We start from the raw sequence: 24,381 nt of genomic DNA, 5'->3' as shown, positions 1-24,381 counted from the left end.
AGCTTTTCTTGTATCTGTTTCTTCTCAATTGTCTTCAGGTCAAATTGATCTTTATGCCATAGTAGCATATTTTGGGGTAGCATATTCAGCTATACTCACTGTATATAAGATTAACATATAAAAATTATATCTGCAAACATTAGGAATGAAAGAAGTTTAGTGAAATTTTTAAAAATATGATGTACATTAGCATAAATGAAATACTTAGGAATAGACATAAAAGATTAGCTAGATCTCTAAACAGAAAACTATGAGACATTAACTGGGAGCAATTAAAGAAAATCTAAATAAATAATTCATAGCAACAGTATTCATAATTGCCAAAAAGCAGAAACAGCCCAATGTTCAACAAGAGTAAAATGGTTTAATCACTGCATACTCATGAAGTGGTTATTACATAGCAGTGTTGCAAAGAATGACCTACTGCTACATGATGAATCTTGAAAACATAATGTTGAGCAAAAGAAGTCATAATCAAAAGTGGTTACCTTTGGAAGGTGATGATTAGGAGGAGATGTGAAGGAGGCTTCTGGGTTGTGGGCAATATACTCTTTTTTTTTACATGGTTGGTTTCATTAATGTATTACTCTATAAAAATTTATGAGATATAACAAGATTCAGGGCTTTATGTAGGTTATGATTGTATTATTAAATTTTTTTTTAATTTTTAGCTTTTACAAAACTACCCAGATGTCAAAAAAGGAAGGAACAAGAAATGACAGAATAAAGTAAAAGAATGAAATTATACTAATAAAGCTAATGGGGTCCACCACTTGCCAGCTTGTGCTAAGAAAACCTTTGGCAAACGTTCTTACTGAATTCCCATAAGACCCCATGAGGTAGATATTATTTGTCCCCATTTTAGAGAATCTGAGGTATAGAGAGGTGAAGTCACTTGCCAAAGTCACACAGCAATGCACTAGGTTTGTCTGATTCCGTATCTCACATTTTTAACCACTCATCACATCACTGCCGAACAAGTTCTTTCCCAAGGCCTAAGAACAAGCCAACACCTAGTAGCCAAAATAATAAATATTAACAAGGATTACCTCAAGTCTGCAAGGTAACCTAAGAAGCTCTTATCATCTTCATTTCTGGAACAAAAACAGAGGCTCAGAGAGGGAAAACCCGTAGGTCAAGATCGTAGCTAGGATATGATGGAGCCAAAATTCAAACACAAGAATGTCTGACTTCAGGGCACTGCCCTGTAGTTAAGAACCATGGATTCCCTCCATTCAGTACTTTTTGCTCTGTTTTTTGAGCACCTACACTGGACTAGGCATGTTCTAACCCCAAAACAGACTCCTACTGTATATAGCTCACATTCCAGTGGGGATGACAGTACATAAATATAGACTATGTCATGTGGTGAAACATAACCACTCAGAAACAGTAGATGGATAGTGAGATGGGGGCCTAGGTGCAGCGGGGGAAGGGCTCTGAGAAAGTGACAGCTGAATGAATGATGGTGGGCTGAACGAAAAGATAAGAAAGGATTCCTTTTCTGCGTCTGGGTTAGCAGAGGCTGAGTGGGTGGGATTATCTTTTATCCCCAAAACCTCTTCTTGAGAGTCAATTTTGGATGTAATTCTCTTCTTCCCTCTCTAGCCGGAAAAGCTAACGGTATTTTTTCCGCACTCTAAAAGGAATGAATGAAAAAAATTGGGGAATGAATCCTTCGGGGACCTATTAATACATCATGACTGGAGCCACAAAAGGGCGCGGGAGTGGTGAGCCAGAACAGCGCAGGACAACATCGTGACGCTGACGGGCAGCGTGGCCTGGAGTAGAGGGCAGAAAGGGCACGGCTTGGGGGCTGATAAGAAGTGGGGGATGGACAAGCGGTCCCTCTCCCTTGCTTGAGCCCATTCCACCGAAGCTTGAGGCCACAGAGAAAACTCCAGCACAGGACGCAGCCGTCCCTCCCTTTCCTTACCAGACGCAAGCCCTCCAACCTCCAACCCCGCCAGTACGCACGCGCCTGCTCCGCGAGGAAGGGCGCGCGCCGGGGCAGCCCGCATGCGCAGCCTTGCTGTGGCAGGTAACCGACAGGACGCACGCGCGCCTCGCCGCGGTTTGAGCCGACGTCGGGGGAGGAGCCCAGGCGGGGCGGAGTTCAGACGCCACGTGCGCTCTCTGTCTCGCCCCGCCCCTTCGCGTATTCTTGAGGAAACAGAGCCCGCGCACCTTTTCCCCTTGTAACTGCTGTTTGTCGTTCGCTGTCTGCTGTGTCCCGAGGCTGGGACGTGGCCCCAGGTGCGTCCTGGGGCTGTGGTGGGGTTCCCCAGAGTGGCCCTTCTAGAGCCCCTCCCGAAATCCTGGCAGAGCCCCCAAATCGTAGGGGAGAGTCCCCAATACCAAAGCCTTCCAAATCTTGTTAAAAGTCTTCTAGAAATTCTGACCATATCCCCTCAGAAATACTGAAAAAAACCCACTAGGAAATCTTACAGAGGACTCCTGAAACTTTGTCAGAATCTTCTAGGAGTTCTGTCAGACTTCTCCCTCAGAGCCTGTCGGGGACAACGCCACCCCCGCCCCCGGAAATCCCGCTACAGCCCCTGCAAATCCTGTCAGAAATCCCCCAATCCTGTCAAATCATGTCAGACCGCCAAAAATCCTGTCAGATTTCCCTCCCAAAATCCTGTCAGAGACCTCTAAAATCCACTCAGAAATCCCTTTAACGTCCTTAAACTCCCTGAACCCCCGCCTGGGTCCTCCTGCTGGAGTCTCCTCATCAAACACCCCCAAGATTGACCAGAGCCTCCCTCAATCCCTCACCAGGAGTCTGTCCCCCAAACCCTGTCAGAGGCGCCCAGTGCTGGTCAGCACCCTCGCAGGGACCCTTCCGCACTCAGGCCCCACGGCCCTCTCACTCTCCAGCGTTGTCCAAGCCCTGGAAGGATTTCTCTTCAAAAACCCCTTTTTCTAGGACGTTCTAAAAGCCTCCAAGAACTGTGCACTCCACAGCTGTGGACCCTGTCTGGCGCCAGGGAGAGCAGAGTGCAGGGAGGACTTGGTGAGTCAAAGGGGACTGAGCAGGTGGGGGGAAGGCACACAGGCCCCAGTGACCCTATGTTGGCCACGTAACCCCAGCGTGCCCAGTTCAGCCCCCTTTCCCTCTTGAAAGTGTCCCAGGGTTGGGACAATAAGTCATGCGGTCAACCTGGTTGTGAAGGACGCAGGCAGGAAGCTGTGAGCCAGGGCAGGGGCCACAGTGGGTATGGTGTGTGCAGGGGGCCTTAGCCTGGCGAGCCCATGGGAAGATGCTGAGTCCCTATGGCTGTGATGAGGGGAGGGACCTGGAGGTTGGCCAGTGGAGAGAAGAGTGACAAAAAGAGGCAGGGAGTTGCAGGGACCACTCTGAGTCACACCAGCAACAGGGGCTAGGACTTAGTCCTGAGGGCACTAGGGAGCCATGGGAGGGCTGGGAGCAGGAGAGAAACAGGGTCAAAGTCCAGTTTGGGACCAACAATTCCAAATACAGGCTGTATGGCAAGAATGTCAGTGGCCCAAGGTGGTATGGGAACCCAGAGATAGCACCTCGTTTAGAAACATTTTCCCAGAGAAGGGGACATGTGAGCCGAGACAGGAAGGGCTGACAAGGAGGTTGTCCCAGGCAAAGACCTAGAGGTGGAACCAGCAGGCCCCATTTGGGGAGCAGTGTGCCATTCGGAGTTGCTGGATCAGCAAGTATGTTTTGGGGTGAGGAGGCAAGCGGGGCCAGGCCATGCAGGGCCTCCAATGCCAGGTCCAGAGCCTAGGTTCTGTCCACAGGGTGCTGGGGAGCCATGGGAGAACACTGAGCAGGGCAGGGGCAGGTCAGCTCTGGGGCCCTGTGGAAATGGACTGGAGGCTGGGAGGCCAAGGAGGAGGATGGGACAAGGGCTGGGGGAGAGGGTGAGGCCTGAGCCAGGGCTATCAGGAAGGAAAGGAGGCAACAGGATAGAGTCATTGGGCAGAAGGGACAGGGCTGGAGACAGGTGTGGGGAGGAGAGGGGAAAGGAGGCACTGACCTCCCCCCACCGGCCCCTGCTTTGATCTCTGCTGCCCACTTCTCAGGCCCCCACTTCCCCAGCCCACACCTCCCATCCATGAAACAGGTCTGAGAGGGAGCTGCTCTGGTGGAGGCAGGGGTGGGCAAACAGGCTCTGAGAACCCGGAGTGGCCTGGGGCACAGGTGGGGCAGGGCAGGTCTCCACCTACAGGTGGCTGGTCTAAGGAGGCCATTCCCCCATTTGTCCTTCCAGGAGCTCTCAAAGCAGTCCGTCTTTTGTCAGTCCCTTCTAGCAATGGAGGGAGGCTATTAGCTTCGCCGACAGCTACGGAGCAGCAGGGTTGGCTCATAGACCTGCCAGAGGGCCCAGCAAGCAGCCCCATTGCAAAAAGTAGGTGGCTGGGCCCTGGGATGCCCCATGGGAGGATGAGGGAGCAGTGGGCGAATGGGTGCCCGGCTGTGACTCGGGGGCTTGGGAGAGGTGGCAGGGGTGACTGAGCCTCCACGTTGGTGCAGGGTGGGAGAGAGGACGCTATTGGTGATTGTCTGCTGTGGGCCAACCTCTGGACCCCTCATCTCTTTGCTCTGGGGAGGCCAGAGCAGAAGCCTTTGCATGCACTATGCCCCCTGCCTGGAGCATCCTTCCCCAGGGGCCCGCAGGCTCACTCCTCACCTCATTCAGGTCTCTGCTTTCTTTCTGTAAAACAGCTTCCCTGTCACACTCTCCCCTTGCCTTCTTACTTCTCTTCATAGCACTGACATCTGTTTGTCTGTTAGTCTGTCTCCTCTGCCCACTAGGGCGTGAGCTTCAAAAGGCAGGGTCTGTTTCCTAGTCCCTAGGGCAGCACTGCCCAACATGCAAACCATACATTTAATTTTAAATTTTGTAAGTAGTCACCTTTAAAAGAAACAGGCAAAATGAATGGCAATAATAGATTTCATTTAACTTAATGTATCCAAACTAAAATCCTTTCAGCATACAATCAGTGTAAAAATGTACTGAGATATTCTTATTTTCATACTAAGTCCTCAAGGTCTGGTATGTACTTTCACTAATAGGACATCTCAATTCACACTCGCCACAGTTCAAGTGCTAAAGAACCACATGTGGCAGTGGGCAGTGAGTGTGCCCTGTGGGTTAGTGCTGCCCTAGAACAATGCCTGACACATAGTAGGAACTCATTTATTGTCCTTGAATGAGTGGATGGATGCAAACAAAATGGTTATAAAAGCCAGCTTCAGGAGGAAGGCCCTGGGTTGCCTTCTCAGAAACTAGTCTGCAAGTGGGAGAGCCCAGTCTGGTGGAGGAGGAGGCTCCCACCCTTGGGGAGAGGCAGGGCTGCCTCCTTAGAGGCTCCCAGCGTCCAGCAGCAGAGCCTGTCTTTTCTCAAGACCATGACCTGGACTCTGGCTGCAGGAGGCTTTCCAACTAAGGCCGGAAGGAAGGAGGCAGACACCTGGTGCGGGAACTGACCGTGACTGACACCTAAACTTTGCTGACACCAGCAGAGGGCGTGCGGCCACCAAGGAATCCGTGGGCAAGGGCTGAGCCAGCTTTGGGAGGCTCTTGAAGGAGAGGGACACAGCCAGGAGAGACGGAGACAGAGGAAGTCAGTGGGGAAAGAGACAAAGAGAGATAGCAGAGGAAGGAGAGAGGGAATGGAGAGGCCCTGAGATATGGGAAAAGAAGCCCAGAGACAGAGAGACTTGGAAGAAAACAGGGGTGAGGGCCATGGAAGCAGGCAGGACTCAGGGAGAGAGGAATGGGGAGGAAGATGGGGAGAAAGAGGCAGAGAGAAAACTAGAGAAGGGCAGTGACAGAGACACAGAGCAGGGGACACTTAGGAAGGAAATGAAGGGAAGGAAAGAGAACAGGAGCGAAGCAGAGGACGTCTTCCTCAGGGGCACAGGAAGGGACTGTAGACAGGTGCAGATCCTCAGGCGGGCCCATCTGGAGCCAGACAGTCCTGGGTTGACTCTGGCTCACCTCTTCCTGGCTGAGCAGCCCTGGGGGAGTGATCTCACTGGGCCTCGGGGGAGCGCCGAGAGAGGAGCAACTGAGAGTGCTGGCAAAGCCCCACGCAGACCCCTGGTCGCTCTCCTAACCATGGGTTCCCCTTCTCCTTTCCTAGGAGCTTGGGTTCAAAACCAAGGGAGCCAAATTCTAGCTCACTGCAAAGAACACTTGAAGAGTTAGAGGAATGAAAAAGGGCACCCATATGTTGAACAGGTGACCTTGAGCACGTTCCTAGCTTCTCAGAGCCTAAGCATCCTCATCTGTAAAGTAGGGCTAATAACAGCAGCCACCGTGGTCCTCGCAAAACACTCAGAAGAAGCAGGACTGAACAAATGTTCGATTCTATTATTGAGCCTCCATCATATACCAGGCCCTCTGCGAGGGCTTTTCCAGGTTTTATCTCATTTCTTCCCTAGGAGGGAGGGAGCACCACTTATTTTCCAGAAGAAGACACTGAGGTTCAGAGAGGCTGAGTCCCTTGCCTGGGTTGCCACCTGGGTCTGCCAATCCCTGCAGCCTGTGCTCAGCCCACTGCTACTCCTAGCTGTCCAAGAAATAGGGAGGGAGCCTCCAAGTGTACCACCACTCCTGGGAAACGGACTGGGCGGGCTCAGGGGCTCCTGGGGTAGAGGGATCTCTTCCTATATCTTGGAACAACTACTGAGTGCCACTATGTGCAGGCAGTGTGGTTACAGCAGTGGACCAACAGACCCCAGAACATTCGCAGTGTGTGTGGTGGGGGCCTCTTTACATACATGAATCTAACCTCCCAGTCCTGGTAGGGGGATCATTCCACCCACCCATTTTATGGGTGGGGAAACTGGCTCCAAAAGGAGAAGCGATTTGTCCACAGTTGTGCATCTGGGCTCTGAGCTCCTATCCACTACCCCACTGCCCACCCTGCCTGGATTGCCCCAGCCCCCAAGGTGTTGGGCTCCTAGCCGTGGGCTCCAATGACACCAGCATCCCCTCAGGAATATGGGGAGGAGAGAGACCTGGTCCCCCAGGCAGCTGGGAGACCGGAGATGTGGCTGCTGGATCGATCCAGGCTGCCCGCATGTTATTGGATTGTTCCTGGCTCCTGGGACCCCTGCACCCTTGCCTCTTCCCAGAATCCTCCCTTCTTTGCCCTCCCCTGCCCCAGCCCTCTCAAGCCAAGCCAGGAAGGCAGATGAAGAGAGAAGGAAAGAGTGATCTCAGAGTGTTCCTTCATTATCTGGACTCCTGAGGGATTGGACACACTGGATTAGACAGCAGGGGTACTTCCTGGTCTGAAAGATGGAGCCCACATCTCCAGCATGGGGCATGGGGAGGTGACTGAAAGGCCCTCACATTGCTGCCCTGATCCTAAGTTTCCTGTTGTCCCCCACCAGCCCCAACTTGAGGCAGCTCTGAATTCCCTCCCCCTGCAGGATCCCAGGATACGGGGACCTGGGGTCACCACTCCTCTGCCCCTACCCCTACTCCTGCTCATGGGTGGCTGGCCCTCTTGTCCCCTCAGTGTACCACTGGGACCAGCCTGAGGAGGGGAGCCTGGAAGTGCTGCCCAGCCAAGAAGAGCAGATACTCAACTCCACCTTCGAAGCCTGTGACCCCCAGAGGACAGGTGGGAGCGCCAGGATGGGCGAGTGGAGCACTGGGTGTGGGACAAGCAAGGAATGATCAGGGACAGAAATGGGGGCTGGGAACTGAGGAGCCATTGAGGCGGTGGGCTAAGTCCCTTCCTTAAGGGTCCTTCAGGATGAAGTGGGGATTGTGGGAAACTTCAGGAAGGAAGTGGTAAGGGTGAGGACAATAAGGGGACTTTCAGGGTGAGGGCGGGGAGGAAAACTTGAGGGACATTAACAGCAGAGGGGCTTTGGGCCTGGGAGAGGGAGGAAGGGTAGCCTTTGGGCCTGGTGGTGCACAGCTGGTCCTCTTTGGTCTGTCCTCTGAGGGGATGACTGGGCCCATTTCCAAGTGGAAAAGTTGGCTCAGGAGGGGAAAAGACCAGCCCAAGGTGTCTCAGCTGGGCCAAGCTGCCAGGGAGCCACCAGCCCAGCCAGTGACATCCTACTTCCAAGCCATCACCTGTCCCCAGCCTCTACCCCCACCTGCTCAGACTCCTTCACAGCATGCTCTGTTCCCAGGCATTGTGGCTGTCACCCATGTACTAGCCTACTTGGAGACTGTGACAGGACGGGGCTCCCAAGATGCTCGCCTCCAAACCCTGGCCTGCAGCTTGGACCCCAACGGGGAGGGCCCTCAGGCCACTGTGGACTTGGACACCTTCCTGGTCGTCATGCGGGACTGGATTGCCACCTGTCAGCTGGATGGGTGGGTCCCTGTACCTACCCCCACACCAGGAAGTCCTTCCTAAGATCTAACCTCATACCTGCTCACTGCAACCGGCGCCCTTTGGGCACAGGGACAGAGTGTGGTCGGAAGGAGGCTAAGGAGGAGAGAAAAGTAAAGGGATGTAATTGGAAGGGTAGGAGGTCTGAGGACAAAGTGCCTGGAATGGGGAGGCAGAGAGTCTGGAGAACAGAAATATAAAGGCCGGGAAGGAGAAGGGGGAAGTTGGGGGACTGACAAAGGCCCCTCCCCATCTCTTCCCCAACCCAGCCCTTGCCCCTCCTGCTTTTCCGTCTGGCTGCCCGCACTTGCCATCTGGCCTGGCCTTCCTCCCCATGGTGCCCCCTCTCACCTGACCTGGCCCCTCCTCGCACCCCCAGCAGTCCCCCTGCCTGCCCCCTGCCTGCCATAACTGTCAGGATTGGAAGTGGGGGGTTGGCTGCAGGGGGCTCTAAGCCTCATGCCTTTGATATAGGGGATTAGAGCTGGAAGAGGAGGCCACCTTGGAGGAGACCGCCCAGCAACTGCCATCTGGTGAGATTGCTATATATAGAGTGAATCAGGCAGGCCCAGGGACAGACAGTTGGGGGACTTCCCACCTGGGGACAGAGTAGGGGACAGGTGAGACCCCAGGGACCTTTGCTCTGGCCTGGAGCTGTGAGTTTTGCTTTCTGGGTGCCTCTATGACTGCCTTCCCACGTTCCCTGAGCTTTGGGGTTTTTTCCTTAGGGGTGGTTTCCAACTCCTCCTAACACCAGCCCATTAGAGAGGCCCACAAGGCCCTGCCCACTGCTCATCCCTGCAGCATCCGGCCTGCTCCTCCTGGCTCTCTAGTACCTGCGTTTACAGTCCCTCTGGCCTTGTTGCTCTTCCTGGAAGGTGCTACACACCTGCCCTCCAGGCCGAGGCTCTCATCCCTCACACCTGGGGATGCCCCTGGGTGGGGGAGCCCGACCATGTCCCAGGCTGCTCACCACACCCACTCAGACAGCTGCATTTCTTCCTGCAGAAATCTAATTATCTGATTGTTTGCATTATTATGGAAATCTCCCTGCTGTTTGGTCAAGATTTGCTCACCTTTGTATCCCTAGGGTCTCACACATAGCAGGTCATCCCTAAAAAAAGTGTTGGTGTTATCTTTCTCCAGACTTACAAAAACAAGGCAAAACATTCCCAGGAACCTCCTTCAGTCAGGCTTGGGGGCCTGGGGAGGGCTGGGGGCGGGAGAGGACCAGGTCAGCTCCAGGTGAGGAAAGACCCCTCTGGGCGGGAGAAGGACAGGAGGGAGAGGCTGAAAGACAGGAAGCCAGGGAGGAGGCTGTGGTGAGGGTCCAAAGAGAAAGGGTGAGGCCTGAGCCAGGACTTGGGCGTAGGGACAGGCCTGGGCTCTGGTGGACTGGGGGGTGAGGGCGAGCCAGGGCCGCACAGCGGCTAGGTGAGTGGCTGAGGACCTGGGAGGAGAAGTGGGTTTGGGGGCATTGATAGATTCGAGGGCTTTTGGGGAGATCCAGCCTGAGCTCAAGGGACCAGAGGGAGCCAGAGGCCTCTCCGGGGGTGGGTGCAGTTGCAGCTGCGGGATCAGGTGAGCTCACCCAGAGCGGACTGGAGGGCAGAGGCCGGAGGAGGCTGCCAGGGAGCCCACACCTCTGTCTGTCTCCCTTCAGGATTCCCGGAAGCTGAGGACACAGCCAACCTGGAAAGCTTCGGCGGGGAAGACCCCAGACCTGAGCTGTACCTATCCTCAGGCCCTTCCCTGCCCTCCCTGCTGCCCCGGGGCCCGGTGCAGGGCTTGGGGTCCTTGGGGGAGTGGGTGAGGGGCAGGGGCCATGGTGGTAGCTCAGGGAGAGCGCGGCAGTCTCCCTTGCTTCTCTTTCTCCAGAAGAGCCTCATCTCCCCACCGCCACCTGGGAAAGGTGGCCTGGGCCAAGCTTGCTGACCCCGGCCCTTCCCTGCCTGCAGGCCTGCCCCAGCCGACCTGCTCAGCAGTCTGGAGGACCTGGAGCTCAGCAACCGCAGGCTGGTTGGGGAGAACGCCAAACTGCAGCGCAGCGTGGAGACAGCCGAGGAGGGGTCAGCGTGTCTCAGGGAGGAGATTTTGGCCCTGCGCAAGCAGCTTCGCAGGTGGCTGGCCCCGTGCCCACCCTTCTGGCACCCCTGTGGCCCTCCTGACCACGCCCTGAGCTCACTTTCCACTTTCTTTCTCTGCACCTCCAGCTCCATATCTTCAGCCCTACACTTTCCATTTCTTTTCCTCTTTCTGTTTTATTTTTCTTTTTTGTGTCTCCCTGGTTCTTGTCCCTCAGCCTCTAGGGTTCAAACTTCTAGTCTCTCTCTGATTCTGTCAACAGCCTATTCCTTTTCCTGTGCTCTATCTTCTTTATGTCTGTCGTGTTCCCCCTATTTTTGTCTCCCGCTCTCTCTGTCCCCCTCTCTATGGGTCTCTCAGAGTTCTCTGTTGCTTCTGTCTCTCTAAGTGGATCTATCTCTGTGTCTCTGTCTTCCTGTCCCTCATGGGGCCCTCCTGACCCCACCCCAGTACCCAGCAGGCTCTCCACCTTGCCAAGGCCATGGGTGAGGAGCTGGAGGACCTGAAGACTCTGGCCAAGAGCCTGGAGGAACGGAATCGCAGCCTTCTGGCCCAGGCCCGGCAGTCGGTGGGTTCTGGGCAAGGGGCACAGAGGGGCCCTTCTCCTCCCCCCTGTCTTGGAGTCTGAGCGATGAGCCTGACTTTACAGTGGGAAGGGGCAGAAGTCAACCCAGCTTCCTCCCTCCCTCTGGGTCCTGGCACCCAGACTCTGGGTCCAGATCTGCTTGCATCCCTTTCATGACAAGGGGACAGCAGGACAGCTGAGGGTTCCCCAGACCCATTCCCCCTACCCTGCTCCTCAGTGACCCAGACCTGAGTTGTGTTCTTAGGAGAGAAAGAAGGTCAATAAGGGGACAAGGAGGCCTAAAAAAGAAGCCTTTGTCCTCTTTCTGGGGTTGCTCAGGAAAAGGAGCAGCAGCATCTGGTGGCTGAGATGGAGACTCTGCAGGAGGAGGTGAGCTGAGGCCCAGCACCCGTCCCTCCCCCTCGCCTCCCCCAGCCCTCAGGATCTTCCTGATCCTGCTGCCCAAACACCCCTGGCAGCCTGCGACCAGACACCCTTCAGTCGGCTGAGGGGACCCAGAGCCCCAATAACGTGTAATATCCCTGTAGGTCGCATTGCTGTGGAGGGAGCTTCAATGGTTGGTAAAAGTGAGGGGTACAGGGTGAACAGCCAGGTTCGTGCTGAGGCTGCCTGCGTAAGCCTGGGCTCGCCCTTCACTCTCTGTGCCTCAGCATTTCACCTGTAAAAATGGGCAGTATAACAGAATCTCCCTCGTTGGGTTGAATGAGATTTAAATGAGAGGATGCTTGTAAATCTTAGCCAGGAGGCAGGACCCATGGAAAGTGCTCACAAAAAGGAACTCTAAAACTTGACTAGAGTTCTTCACACATTAGTATATTTTTAAGGTGGAAAGAACACAGGCCTTGAAGTCAGCCCTGAGTTCAAATCCCATCTCTTCCGTTTACACAACAGGCAGCCTGTAGGCATGTGACTTCCTCTTCCTGAGCCTTAGTTTTAAGGAAATTAAATGACAGCCTCATGTCTGATCCAAGCCCTGTACCACCTGACACAAAAAACATCATCTCAGTTAATTCTGGGTTCACTGAGTCCTTTTAGATGGAAATTGAAGAAGTCACCAATTGATGATGAAACTTGTTGCTGCCCCCCCTCTCCCCCGCCCACAAGGTGGCATCTCAGTTGCTGGAGGTCCACTCAGCCTCTCCTGGTCTAGGAGGCGGTGCTTCTCGCTCAGCGTCTGCTTTCTCTGCTGGTCATGAGATTGATGTCCATTGTCCCATCTGGTCCTCAGCCTTAGTCCCCACTGCATGCTGGCATCCACTGGGAGGCTGGCATTGCCTTCTGGTCTCTGGACATAGAGCCCTTGCTACATCGGCTGTTGGTGGTCCTCATCTGGACCCCATAACACACAAGGGCTGCTGGAGCTCTTGCCCAGCCACCTCCACACCCTGCTAAGGGCACAAAGGAGGCTTAGCTGCTTTCCTGTGACTCCTTGTGGCCTCGGGGCCTCACTCTGCCTCACTTCTTCACACAGTCGTCTCTGTTCTATCATTTGCATGCCTTGCTGGTCCTGAGGCTGAGCTGGGAGATGCCTCTCAGATTCCTTGGTTCCATGGTTCAGCTGCCGCCATCCTCTCTGCCCCTCTCGGCTAACCCAGGGCTTGGGGCTGGCTCAGGGCCCATTTTCACTCTATTGCTCTCTCCTTTGACTCTTTTACACCCTGCCACCAACCCTGATCTCTGCCTGTCCAGACAATGAAATTGATCCTGCCTGATCCCTCCAAATCTTTGCCCTACATCTGTATTATGGATTGTGCATTTAAATCCAAATTTTTCCACTATTGTTCTCTGGCTCTTCCGTGATATTTCCCTTTTTTAGGGCAGTGGGAAGCTCGCTGCAGGGCAGCTTCCACTGTGTGAGGCAGGGGTGAAAACAGCACATGACTGTTTCTTCCAGGGCATCTCTTTTTAAGAAAAAGGAGAAACATTCCCTAAAAGTCTCACGGCAGAACTTCTGTCCTATATTTCATTGGCCAAAGTGACATCAAATGACTATAGCCAGACCACTCCCTGGCATGAAACATGGCCACTGATGAGTCCAGAATACTTTTGGCTCCAAGGAAGAGAACACCAAAGAAATGGTGCCTTCAGTCTGAAGAACACTCATTTCCTTAACAAGTGGTCTTGAAGGTCCCTGGGTTGGTTTGGCGGCTCCTTGACTTCTTTGCCTGCCTATGCCTCATGATCACAGATGACCACAACAGCTCCTGGCCTCATGTTCTCACTCAAAGCAGGACAAAGAGAGGCGAGAGGGTCCAGCAGATGCACTTTTCATGTCTCTCCCTTTTCATCAGAAGGAACAGCTTTTCCAGGAGCACCCGCATTCCACCCCGACCCCAGCAGGACTCTCTTACATCTCACTGGCTGGACCTGGATCACATGACACCCCCAGCTGCAAGGGAGGCTGGGAGAATATCTGAACTTTCTCAGCCTCTGGAGTGGGAGACAAGTGAGAAGCGGTGGACAATGGCTGCCTGGTTAGCTAATCAGCCAGGTCTCCTTTATCTTCCAAGATTTCCATCTTGATTCACCCCCACGGCAGGGCTGGGGGGCTCCCTGCCAATGTGCAGAGTGAACCCCCAACAAAAGCAGAAGGAGGGATAAGCAGGGTGAATGGCAGCCAGCAGTCTCTCTCCTAGCCCAGAAGGCCTGCTGCCAGGTCAAGTGCCTTGAGTAGCTCCTGGGACATCCTAGGCGCTCGATAAACTGGAGCTATTCTTGGTTGCCTCCCTCCACTTTTCCCCTCTCTGCAGCTGCCTACAGAGCATCTATAGATCAAATTCTCAAGTTACGATAGAATAATGCTGGAGTAAGGGACACTCAGACACTCAGTTTTCCTCTGAGAGCCTACGGAGCAGGGCTCAGCTTACGGCAAAAGCCGGAGCAGCTGAGTAACCAGGTTCCCTGCTGAGTGGCCCAGAAGCCAGCCTGCAAGTCCCAACCAGGTGGACAGATGTTGACACAGCATTCCTGGACTGTCCTTCCTCCGCCCTTCACCTGACAGCCCAGGCCCGCTGCGACTGAGACGGAGGAAGGGCTGCTGATGGATGTGCTGGAGTGGAGCCAAGCTGGAGACGGAGGAGCTGGCCTGGGAGCAGAGGGGAGGGTTGTGGCAAGGGAAGTCAGACTGCCTCCATGCCCTGAACTGCTCTCACCCGTAACCGCCTCATTGAAATGCAGTGCAATTTAGTAGGTTTTTGGTGCCTATAAACTCGACTGAATTTGGGGCCATTTTATTCTCAGGTCCCTCTGCTACCCTCTGCCTTGGCCCCCTTGTTTTCGTAGATAACTCTCCTCACCACTGCGGACTCAGCCCCAGCACAGCCGCCTCAGGAAGCCCCTCATCTGGACTCCCACAGGGCCCAGGCCCCAGGCCTCATCAGAGTCCGCTTCCCACACCCTTCTCACCTGCTTCGGCATCCTTCCACCACTCGTGATGAGCTCCTTGAGGCGAGGGACAACGCTGGCTCCCCACTCTCACTCGGGGCTGCATCTGGCTCAGAGGACAGTCCAGGAGCTAGAAGCACAGGATTTGAAATCAGATTTGGGTTTGGGTTTGAGTCCACTTACCATATGACCTTAGCCAAGTTCCTTAGCCTCTCCACTTCTCAATTTCCTTGGGAAAATCAGGAACTAGTACAGAGTAAAAGCGGTAATAGTTGGGACAGCCAGACATTACATTCCTGCCGAACAGGAGCGATACAGCAGTCCCCATGGAATCTTCCTGGCAAAAATTTGAACATGAGTCTGGACAAGGCCCTGGGTCTACCTACCAGTTTACAGGAAATAATGAGCATGAAGAGATGTGGAGACCATCCTGCACAGGCAGTGAGAACGCGGTAAACCAAACCCAAGTGCCCCAGTTCTGCAGGACAAGCAGCCCGAGTGCTTCCACAGAAAGACCCAAAAAAGTGCCAGAGTTGGGGAGGTGGGTCACTGTCAGAAGAAAAGGAGCCCTTTTAACCAAAAAGCCATGATGGACCTTGTTTGGATCCTCATACAAACTACATGTGGAAAGACATATCTGAGACAACCAAAATGAAAAAGAACACTGACTGGGGATGAGATGATAGAAGGAATTACTGATTTTGTTAAGAGTGAGAATGGTGTTGTGGGCTTGCTAAAGTAAAAAGTCCTCGGGAAATAAAAACGCTGCAGTAGTTATGAGTGAAATAATATGATGCCTGGGGTTTGCTTTAAAATAATCTGCTTAAACATAACAAAAAAGCTGGAGGACAGAGAAGAAAAGAACTGGGAAAGTGTATATCATTATTGCAGTTATGGGATGATGGACAATGGCCATTTATTATATTGTTTTCACTTGTGTGTGTTAAGAAGTTCATAATACAAAGTTTAAAAATATATGTTTCACATATACTGAACATTTGGTATGTGCCAGGAGATGTTCCAAATGTTTTGTGTTTATTAATGTACAGTAACATTTTCACATGAATTACCACCTATATGACCTGGGGCAATTTGCTCCACTTCTCTGAGGCGGAGTTGCCTTTCTTTTTACAAGGGAGGATGAAGATGAATTAACACTTCCAGGTGCTCAGTAAGCAGTAGCATGTGCTATTAGCCCATTTAATCCCCACGGCAGCCCCATGAAGTAGGTCCTGTCTTATCTCCGTTTTTACAGATGCAGCTCACTGATTGCAGAGAGAAATCAAAGCTGAGATCTCATCGGATGGTTGGAGGGGTTCAGTGGGCCAAAACATACAGAGTGCTTAGCATGAGGTCTGATGCACATCAAGTGTGTAGCATATGGCAGCTGTGAGAATTAACAATGCCATTTGCTTTGTTTTCTTCCAGAACGGGAAGCTACTGGTCCAGCAGGATGGAGTGAAAAGGAGGAGTGCGGAGCTGGCCACGGAGAAGGATGCTTTGAAGGTGCCATCCCTCCCTAGTGCCTTGACAACTTCCCACCACTCGGGGCTATTTTCCCATCTCCTGTTTCAGCCGCCCCAGCCTAGTGAGGACAAGGGACTTCCCTCAAACCGGCAGGTTCCCAGGGCCGCCAGGCAGCTCTGCCAAAATCCCTTTCAGTGTAGCCGATGTCCAGAGAGGCCACAGGAGGCTCAAAAGAGGGGCTCAAAAGAGGGGCTGCCTGGGGAGGGCAGGGCTGCAGGGCAAGTCCCGGGAGACCAGACAGATGGACAGGCTCCTTCCTTGGCAGCGGGAGCTCTATGAATGTGAACGCCTCATTTGCCAACGAGACGCTGATCTCTCTGAGGTGAGGGGGCCAGGGATGGGGGGGACATATGCCTTCCATGTGTACCTGGCCAGCTCCTGCCCCTAGTCTGGCACAGGAAGTCCCACCTGGGTCTAATCCATGGATAAGCAATCTAGAGAGGCAGGCGAGCTTCCCCAAGGTCACAAGCATGACCCTGCAGGATATGGAAACCCAGGGCTCTCCCTCAGGCCCTAGCCCTTCCCCCTAGCTCACCCTGCCAGTACCCACCCCCACCCCCTCAGTGTCTTTCGGGGGCTAGGCCCAGCCTCAGTTGGCTTTGGCCTTTCCCAGCGCACTCGCCATGCAGAGAGTCTGGCCAAGACCTTGGAGGAATACAGAGCGACAAGCCAGGTAATGTGGTGTGACGCCCACGCCCTCCCTTGGCGGCCCGTCTGGCCTCATGCCCCCACTTCTCTCACTCTCTCTGGGCTCTGTTTGCCCCTGGTCTCTATGAGTATCTTACAGCCCACGTGTCTCTTGCCTCTCTGTGAATCTGTGTCAATCGGTGTCTTTCATTGTTCCAAGTCCTTGTCTCTGTCTCTGCCTTCCTTGCCTTAATTTTCCTGGCTGGTAGGTTGTCTTCGGGGTTCCTGCTGCTCTGTCTCTCTTTGGCTTCCTAAGTTTCTGCCACTACTCTCTTCCCCTTGTCCCTTGGCATTATGTGCCCAAAGGAGACCAAAGAAGTCAGGGGAGAGGAGCTGACCTTGGAAGAGGGGCCCAGGGATGGGCAATGGGGAAGAACAGAGAGCCGGGGACCCCACTCCCTCCTTTTCAGGAACTGAGGCTGGAAATCTCACACCTGGAGGAGCAGCTGAGTCAGACCCACCAGGGGCCAGAGGAGTGAGTGCAACGTCGGGTGTGGAGGAGGCTGGGGGGCACCCAAGGGCAGGGTCCCCTGGCCTCCAGTCCAAAGGTGGGCAGGGCAGAGGCCGCAGCATAGGCTGACAGGTGGCAGGCAAGCATGGAGGCAGCCTTCCCCCTCCTTACTGTGTGACCAGGCCACCTGAAGGGGCCCAGGTGAGAAGAGTGGGCTGGACCAGACTGCCGCCCCCATCACTGGGTGTGGAGATCAAGGCCATTCAGCAGGTGGGCCTGGTACCCTGGGAACATGGTGGAGGCCACCAAGGCAGGGACCTCCACCATCTCCCCTCTTCGACCCTCATACCCAGCTGGTCCCTTGGCCCCAGAGCTCTGGACAGCCAGCCATTTGGGGAACCCCTAACTCACATGGCTGCCACAGAAGTTCCCCCAGTCCCAGCTCTTCTCCACTCCCTGCCTCAGATCCCAACCCCACCCACCACCTGTCCCACTAGGGCCCAGCCCTGACTAGCCACCCCATCTCCCCAGGATCACTCAGTCCTTAACCTCATCCCTAACCGGATCCTTGGTGTTCACACCAAACCCTCCCTGGGGCCTGCCTCACACCAGCTCCCGCCACCTCCCATCACCACCCCCATCTCTGACTTGTCTTCTGCCCGCTGGCCCTCCCTGACCTCAGAGACAACTTCTCCTATCCCAGAAACAAGAAGTGGCAGCCACCAGTCTCTCCAATCCTCTGTGTGGCTTTTGGCAGTGGGAGGAGGCCACCGATGAGACCGATGCGGAAGCTGAGTTTCCGTCTGAAGCCCCAGCTGGAGCACATGTGAGCAGAGAGGGGCTCTGAGACCACTGAGGGCTGGACCCGAGGCCCTGAGCCAGACAGACGCCAGCCCTGCCCTCTAGGGACCGGCCCGTCAGTGTAGTAGACAAAAGTGGACAGATTGCATTGTGGTAGTTTCGTGGTTGTTTAAGAAACACTGTCAGGAATCATGTTTGGAATGGTGCTACAGTAGGAAAGTAATGAATGAACTTCCTGAGCTCGAAGATACATTAAGCATTTACCTTTTGAATACAAGGCACCTTTAAGAAAAGCTTAGCAAGCCCACTATGGAATCTTGAACTCAAAAGTAGCCCGTTTATGACTTCACTAATTACCCGAGCAACATTTCAACACCCTTTAAAACAGCTGAAGCAACTCACATCTTCAATGTCCACAATGGAAAAGTGAGATTTTAATCTATTGGTGCCAGGAGAATCTTTTTAAAGCAAATATTGCTAACAGCCCTTGTATTGTCTTGAAAATCATACCACTTCAAAGCTGTTTGCCACCCTTAAAGAAAAAACTCATTTGCTCACTTTTTCTCAGAGTTGAGAAGCTTCTGTGTCTCTTCAACGGCAGTGCTGTCATTTGATTTTACACTTACCTCTCCCGGCGTCAGGCCAGATGGACATCCTCATCCCTCATCCTCATGGGAAACCGAGGCTCAGGGAGCACGTGTCCACAGTCACACAGCTTGTGGGGCATCCCTCAGAAGAAGTGTAAATTAGAGTGGGCTTCTGTGCCTCTCAGATGTCCCCTGAGGGGAAGCGTGGCCGTCTTCAGGGTGCCGCCTGCACTGGGTCCTGAGGATACAGAATGGAGTCATTTGGGCCTGGGCCCCTTAGCACTCAGGGTCTGGTAGGAGAGATCATGCAAACGGGCCATCCCAGTGCAGGGTCACCAGTGTGCTAGAGGTGGGGGGCAGGCCCTGTGGGAGCCCAGAGATGGTGGGAGGTTAGAGGAGATATCACAGGGAAACGAGCGCTTGAGTTTAGTTTGAAGAAAATTGAGTAGTTCAGTGGTGCAAGGAAAGAGAGGCCTTCCAGGGAAGAGAACAGCATGTGCAAGGGTGTGGGGGCCTGAAACCACACATACACGTGGGGAGTGGGGGGCAGCTGGGAGTGACCAGTGAGAAATGAGGCCTGACCAGATCATGAAGAATTATGTCAGTCAAACTGAGAGACTGTACTTTTCTCCATAAACGTCCCAGGAGGACTGTGAACACGGAGGAGCAGGGTCGGCTCTGGATGTAGAAAATCCTGCTGGGGCCACATGGGACCTGACTGGAGGCAGGAAGGCCAGGGCCTTGGGATGGAGGAAAAGGGATGGGCAGAGAGAATTGGGGTAGGGGAGATGGAGTTGCTAAGGTTTTGGGGAGCTAGGGAAGAGAAGACAGGAGGACACCTAACTTACCCTGCATCCTGGTGAGATGAGGTCCCTGAGGGACGTCAGGCGGCCGCCTGGGGGCAGTGGGTGCACAAGCCTAGAGCTCAGGGCTGTATTTAGAAAACACTGTGGAGTTGGTAGTTGAGGCCATAGGCAAGGATGAGATATCTCCTGGGGGAGAACGGCTGCGGGCCACCCCCAGCCCAGGAACCTGGAAAGAGAGGGTTTGGAAGGGAAACACTGAGCCTCTTTTGGGTCCAGGTGGGTGTGAGAGGTTTGGGGGACCTGAATTCCGGGGTTCTGTGGAGAAAGGGGTGTGGTGGGATCCAGAACAGCTGTTGGCTTCTGGTTTCTGCTCCTAGGAGGTCAGCCATTCTCAACAAGGGGGCCCAAGAGGAGGGCAGGTTTTAGAACCAGGAGGGGAATTCTTGCAGGTCTTGCAGCCTGGGAGACCTAGCCTTCTTCTTTCCCACAGAGAAGCTTCCAGGGAGAGCCAGCGCACCCTCAAGAAAAAAGGAAGATGCAGTCCATGTGGTAAGAGCTTCCCACAGCCATCCGTCCACCTCAGAGTTATGCCCAATTCTCTGATGGATAGAGTGCCAGGACCAGAGGAGCCTTGGGGGAGAAGTGAGTCACCCATCAGCTCATTCACTGGTGCCGAGGCAGCCTTGGGCCTGTGGACCAGGATGAGTCAGACCCAGCATGCCCTCGGGAGGGGCAGACAGACCCACACTGCTCTGGCACCTCACCCCACCTGGTGCTGCCTGAGTGGGGGCCTGTAGGAGAGGTAGTTGTGTAGGAGACTGAGACAGGAAGGCTGTCAGGCAGATGGGACAGCTCAGTCACTCTGTCACTCTCACTGAGCACACGCCTCCCAAGGCCTCCGGGGAATCCTGGAATGAATGAGGCCATGTGAGGCTCACGGGTGCAGGCCTGTGAAGACAGAGAAAGCCCTGCATGCCTGGGCTCCCCTCCTCTGGAGCTCCGGCCTTGGGCCTCCTGTTTCCTGGGGGGCCTCCTTCTCCCCCTCCCCTCTTTCAGGCTCCCTGGTGCAGCAACTAATGAGCTGCCAGCCACTGGCCTCTAATAGGACTTGTCTGGGAAGCTGAGATTGGGCAGGTGGCAGCTTCGGAGCTATGACCTCCCCTTGCATCAGCCGGGAATGTAGGGGCAAAGGGGCCAAGCAGCAGCGGGGGCGAGGGCTGCTGACAGGCTGGACGTCTGGGTTTCTGGGGGGCGGGAGCAGTACGATCCACGGATTGGGAAGTTGAGAGTGAGGGAGGTACTGAATCCTGTGGACCCTAGATGTGGCTTGGGGGTGAGGGTTTGGGCCTTGAGACGGCCTGGGGGATGAGCCACCTGGGTCCCAAGTAGAAGTGCCAGGGGGTCAGACAGCCGCATATCTGGCCAGAGTTGGCAGCCGGTGAGCCTGGATGCCATTTTGGGTGCTTGCTGAGGAAACAGCTGTGTCCTGAGGGGGTTGGATCTGAAGCTGTTGGTGGCGGCTGGAGGGCTGGATCTCTGGTCTCCAGTGAAGGTGGTGGCCAGTGGTGTGCACATCTGGGTCTCCAGGGCCCATTTGGGCTGGGCAGCTTGAGGCCTGAGTCCCCAAAGAGGCATTTCAGGGGTTCAGGCAGCTGTGAGGAGGAGCAGAGGCCAGGGGGCCTGCACAACTAAGAAAAATGATTGGGGGAAAAGGGGCATTACAATTAGCACATATAAATGGGGGAGGGAGGAGACGGGGAGGGCTGTACAGCACAGAGAAGACAAGTAGTGACTCCATAGCATCTTACTACGCTGATGGACAGTGACTGTAATGGGGTATATGGGGGGACTTGGTAATAGGGTAAGTCTAGTAACCATAATGTTGTTCATGTAATTGTACATTAATGATAGCAAAAAAAAAATGATTGGGTGGTGAGTTGGTGGGGGGCCTCATACAGTAATGTTCTGGAGCCCCGGTCCTGAAATAAGATCCAGTAAGACAGAGACTCCCTGAAAATAGCACAGCCCACCTGGCAGGCAGTGCGGGGCAGGGTCTGCAAATGCCTTGGCTTCTGGAGAGAGCTCAGTCTGCTGTTTCAGGGCTGAGGAGCCAGAAGCTCAGCTCCCAGCTGGGGCATCAGCCGGAAAAGTAGCCGCTGAGGAAGCCGATGAGACGGAGACTGTCCTACCCTTACTCTGAGATCAGACTCTGAGAATTTGGTGAAAATTCCCCTGAAAAATACAGCAGTTTGCTCATGAGGCTCCCGGACACCCCCCAGGCCCACCCGTGTGCCTGGTCTGTGTTAAGACCCCTGCTGTAAAGGCTCCCTGACCCCGCAGCGGTGAACGGGAGCCAGGCAGAAGAGAGACGCCCACAGGGACCTTGTTGTCGCTACAGGTTGCCCAGAAGAGAGGCCGAAGAGGAAGCAGAGAACCACTTCGCGGTAGGCAGTCCCCAGCACCCGCCCGGGGGCCAGATCCCCCGCGCGGCTGATGATGCAGCCGCAGCTCCTGCCCAGCCCCCACCCACACACCCACTCCTCCTGCGCAGACAGAGATCGTTGGGCCGGGAGGTAACAAGGCCCTCACTGTAGCTAATGAGAGCGGATGGTGCCCTGGGGAGAGGACTGCAGGCCAGTAGGCGGCCAGAATGCTCCCCAGAGACTCTAAAAGTACATGCGCGTGCGCGCGCTCTCTCTCTCTCTCTCTCACCCACACTGCTGCAGCCACAATCCATGGGCCTCACAGACGTGGCTACAGCCCCGGATTGCGAACATTCACATGCACACGTGCCCACACACATGGGGTGGCCCTCGGGGCACAGCGCCCACCTGTCACAGGTCCCTTGCCTGGCACCACACATACCAGCAGGCTCCTTTGCTCCTCAAAGCAAGGGTGGGGTGCAGGTAACAATCCTGATTATCAGGCAAGGAAAGGGAAAGAAACTTGGGGAGAAGTGGGGAGCCCCTGGTCTCCAGCTGAGGAAAGCAGGGCCTGAATATGTGCCAGGGACTGGGACCCTTCAGGGTACAAACCGTCTGAGCCCAAAGCCTGAGCCCAAAACCCACCTCCTTCCTGCCACACCAGGCCCTCAGTTTCCTAACATGGGCTTGAAGATCACCTTACCCAGCTGTCGGGACAGAGGTGAGGGCTAAGGACCATGTTGTAAAGGACCCGGCTCGGCCTGGCACAGAGCAGGTGTCCAGTAGGCAGCTGTAGGGAAGGGAGTGCTGGGACTGATGTACCTGTTACTCGTTAGTACTTTTTCTTGTTACTGCATCATCATCCATGGCGCAAAGGGGTGGGTGGGAAAGCCTGAGACCTACAGAGGGGCACCCTTGCAGAGAGACGTGGGATGAGGTGGCCCCTGGAGGAATACTGGGGCTTTAATCAAAGCGCCTGCCAGTTCTGGTACAGGTGGGAAGAAGGACCCGAAGGGTGCCCACGCTGGACTAGGCCCAGGACAGGGCTGGGCTCCTGGGAAAGACGGGGTCTCTGCCCTCTGGGAGCTTGGATACTTTCAGAATCGGATGGCAGTGGGAATAGTACTAGTGACAGTTACTGAGTGCCAGACAGTTCTGAGCCCCCTCCCGCTTTTTCCTTTTTTGCTGTACTCACTTGTTCATCTTCACTTCAGCCCCATGAGGTGGGTACAGTCATCGTCCTTGTCCAACATATGGGGAAAGTGGAGCATGGAGAGGTGGGGTGACGTGCCAAGGGACGCACAGCCGGGGCTGGTGGAGCTGGGAGCCCCACCTGGCAGTGCGCCGTGGGGAAGCGCACTCACAGAGCCACCATGTTCCACCCCCTTCCATGTGGTCACTTCTGCCCAGTGCACTGAACTGAGGGCCTCTCCCAATTCAGGACTCCATGTCTCAAGTTTGTCTCCTTCCAGGCCAATCTCCCCATCCCTGTGGGAGACCCCCACGCTGGAGACATCCCAGAGAGTCCTCCTGAGAGGTAAAGGGACTTTTGAGGACTGGGAGGGGACTTGGGGACAGAGAGAGGGTCCAGCATGACTTCCCTGCCCTCCTTTTTCTCCAGCAGCCCTTCTGAGTTGGAACTGCAACAAGCCCTGGTGCCAGTGGTGAAAAAGCTAGTCCCAGTCAGGAGGCCAGTGTGGGGCCAGCTCTGCCTGCACCCTCTGCGCCCCCAGCAGCTCAGGTATGCCCAGGGGCATCTCCAGAAGGAGGATGGTGGTCAGACACTGGGACGTTGCCCACTGCGGGACACCACAGGCTCCCCTGAGCCCTGCCCTAAGCTCTGTGCCGCCTCCCCCCAGGGTCACTTGGCACCCGCAGGTCCTGGCCCCTGTGCTGGGCCTGCTGCTGCTGGGGCTGCTCTCCTTCCTGCTGCTGGGCCAGGCCCCGCCCACCACCTGGCCCCACCTCCAGCTCTGCCATCTCCAGCCGCCCCCAGTGTGAGCCCTGCCCCCACCCGCCTGCTCCCAGCAATGTCTAGTTCAGTGAGTTCGGCCAGGCTCTTTCGACTGGCATTCCCATTGCTGGGCCACTGTCACCTGGATTCCCCAGCACCGGAACCCCAGATACAGTACTCCAGGATCCACACCCCTTTACTGAGTTTGTCTATGACATCTCTTGTTTTTTTAACATTGGCAACTACATTTCTTAATGAGAGCAAAACATGCCCAATAAAGAATTAAACACTAGGGGGTTTTCCTCACAAAACAAGTCTGGAGGAGGACAGCTGTGGACTCACAGTCTCTACACACTCGGGACCCCTGTGCTGTGGCTGTGATTCTCCTGGCCCTTCCCTCACACTCAGGAGATGGCGAGCATTTTAGCTTCTTATGTCACATCAGCAGTGAAAAGGGGATGCTTCCCTTCCTTGTTATAAAGAAAAGCAGAAGGCTTCCCAGAGCCAGCAGCAGGCCTGTGTTCACGCCTCGGCCAGAACAGCTTGGCATGGTCACCCCTAGCTGCAAGGGAGGCGGGGCGACGAAGCAGCAGTTCTGGCAGAAGGAGGGAGAAAGAAATGTGGGCCAGGCATGCACCACGGATGTTCACTACAGTGCAAACAGCCAGCTTTTGTTCAGTCAACACTGGTCATCTGTTTGCCACAGCTAGACGTTAGGAGGTAAAGCTGTTGAAAAACAGGCCC

General features: G+C 54.6%; 1 protein-coding gene across 5 annotated transcripts; it reads left to right on the top strand.

Annotated features, from left to right (window-relative positions):
* Positions 1-1,659: 1,659 nt before the first annotated feature.
* Positions 1,660-23,929, top strand: KASH5 (KASH domain containing 5). 5 transcript variants are annotated; one of them, XM_057492994.1, is made up of 21 exons: positions 1,663-2,256; positions 2,930-3,016; positions 4,288-4,385; positions 7,513-7,617; positions 8,141-8,327; positions 8,821-8,879; positions 10,010-10,076; positions 10,305-10,466; positions 10,882-10,999; positions 11,336-11,386; positions 15,830-15,907; positions 16,194-16,250; positions 16,542-16,601; positions 17,026-17,090; positions 17,249-17,336; positions 17,749-17,892; positions 19,751-19,809; positions 21,659-21,704; positions 23,156-23,220; positions 23,305-23,424; positions 23,543-23,929. In XM_057492994.1, coding segments are annotated over exons 3-21 (1,674 nt in total). In that variant the 5' UTR covers positions 1,663-2,256; positions 2,930-3,016; positions 4,288-4,384; the 3' UTR covers positions 23,685-23,929. The 5 variants fall into 5 exon arrangements, with proteins under 5 accessions (XP_057348979.1, XP_057348980.1, XP_057348977.1 ...); XM_057492993.1 differs by having other exon boundaries at positions 4,248-4,385; XM_057492995.1 differs by having other exon boundaries at positions 1,666-2,256; positions 4,248-4,385; positions 17,770-17,892.
* The last annotated feature ends 452 nt before the right edge of the window (positions 23,930-24,381 follow it).

Source organism: Manis pentadactyla, chromosome 15 (assembly GCF_030020395.1).
Source record: "Manis pentadactyla isolate mManPen7 chromosome 15, mManPen7.hap1, whole genome shotgun sequence".
NCBI classification, from domain to species: Eukaryota; Metazoa; Chordata; class Mammalia; order Pholidota; family Manidae; genus Manis; species Manis pentadactyla.
Note: the sequence above shows the minus strand (reverse complement) of the source record. Positions and strands in the feature narration are given on the sequence as shown.

What these genes read in the sequence shown, in the direction of transcription:
- KASH5 (XM_057492994.1), top strand. An exon ending in CTGCGCAAGCAGCTTCGCAG is followed by an intron (nt 10,467 to 10,881) that starts GTGGCTGGCCCC and finishes ACCCCACCCCAG; the next exon opens with TACCCAGCAGGCTCTCCACC. An exon ending in AAGCCCCAGCTGGAGCACAT is followed by an intron (nt 17,893 to 19,750) that starts GTGAGCAGAGAG and finishes TCTTTCCCACAG; the next exon opens with AGAAGCTTCCAGGGAGAGCC.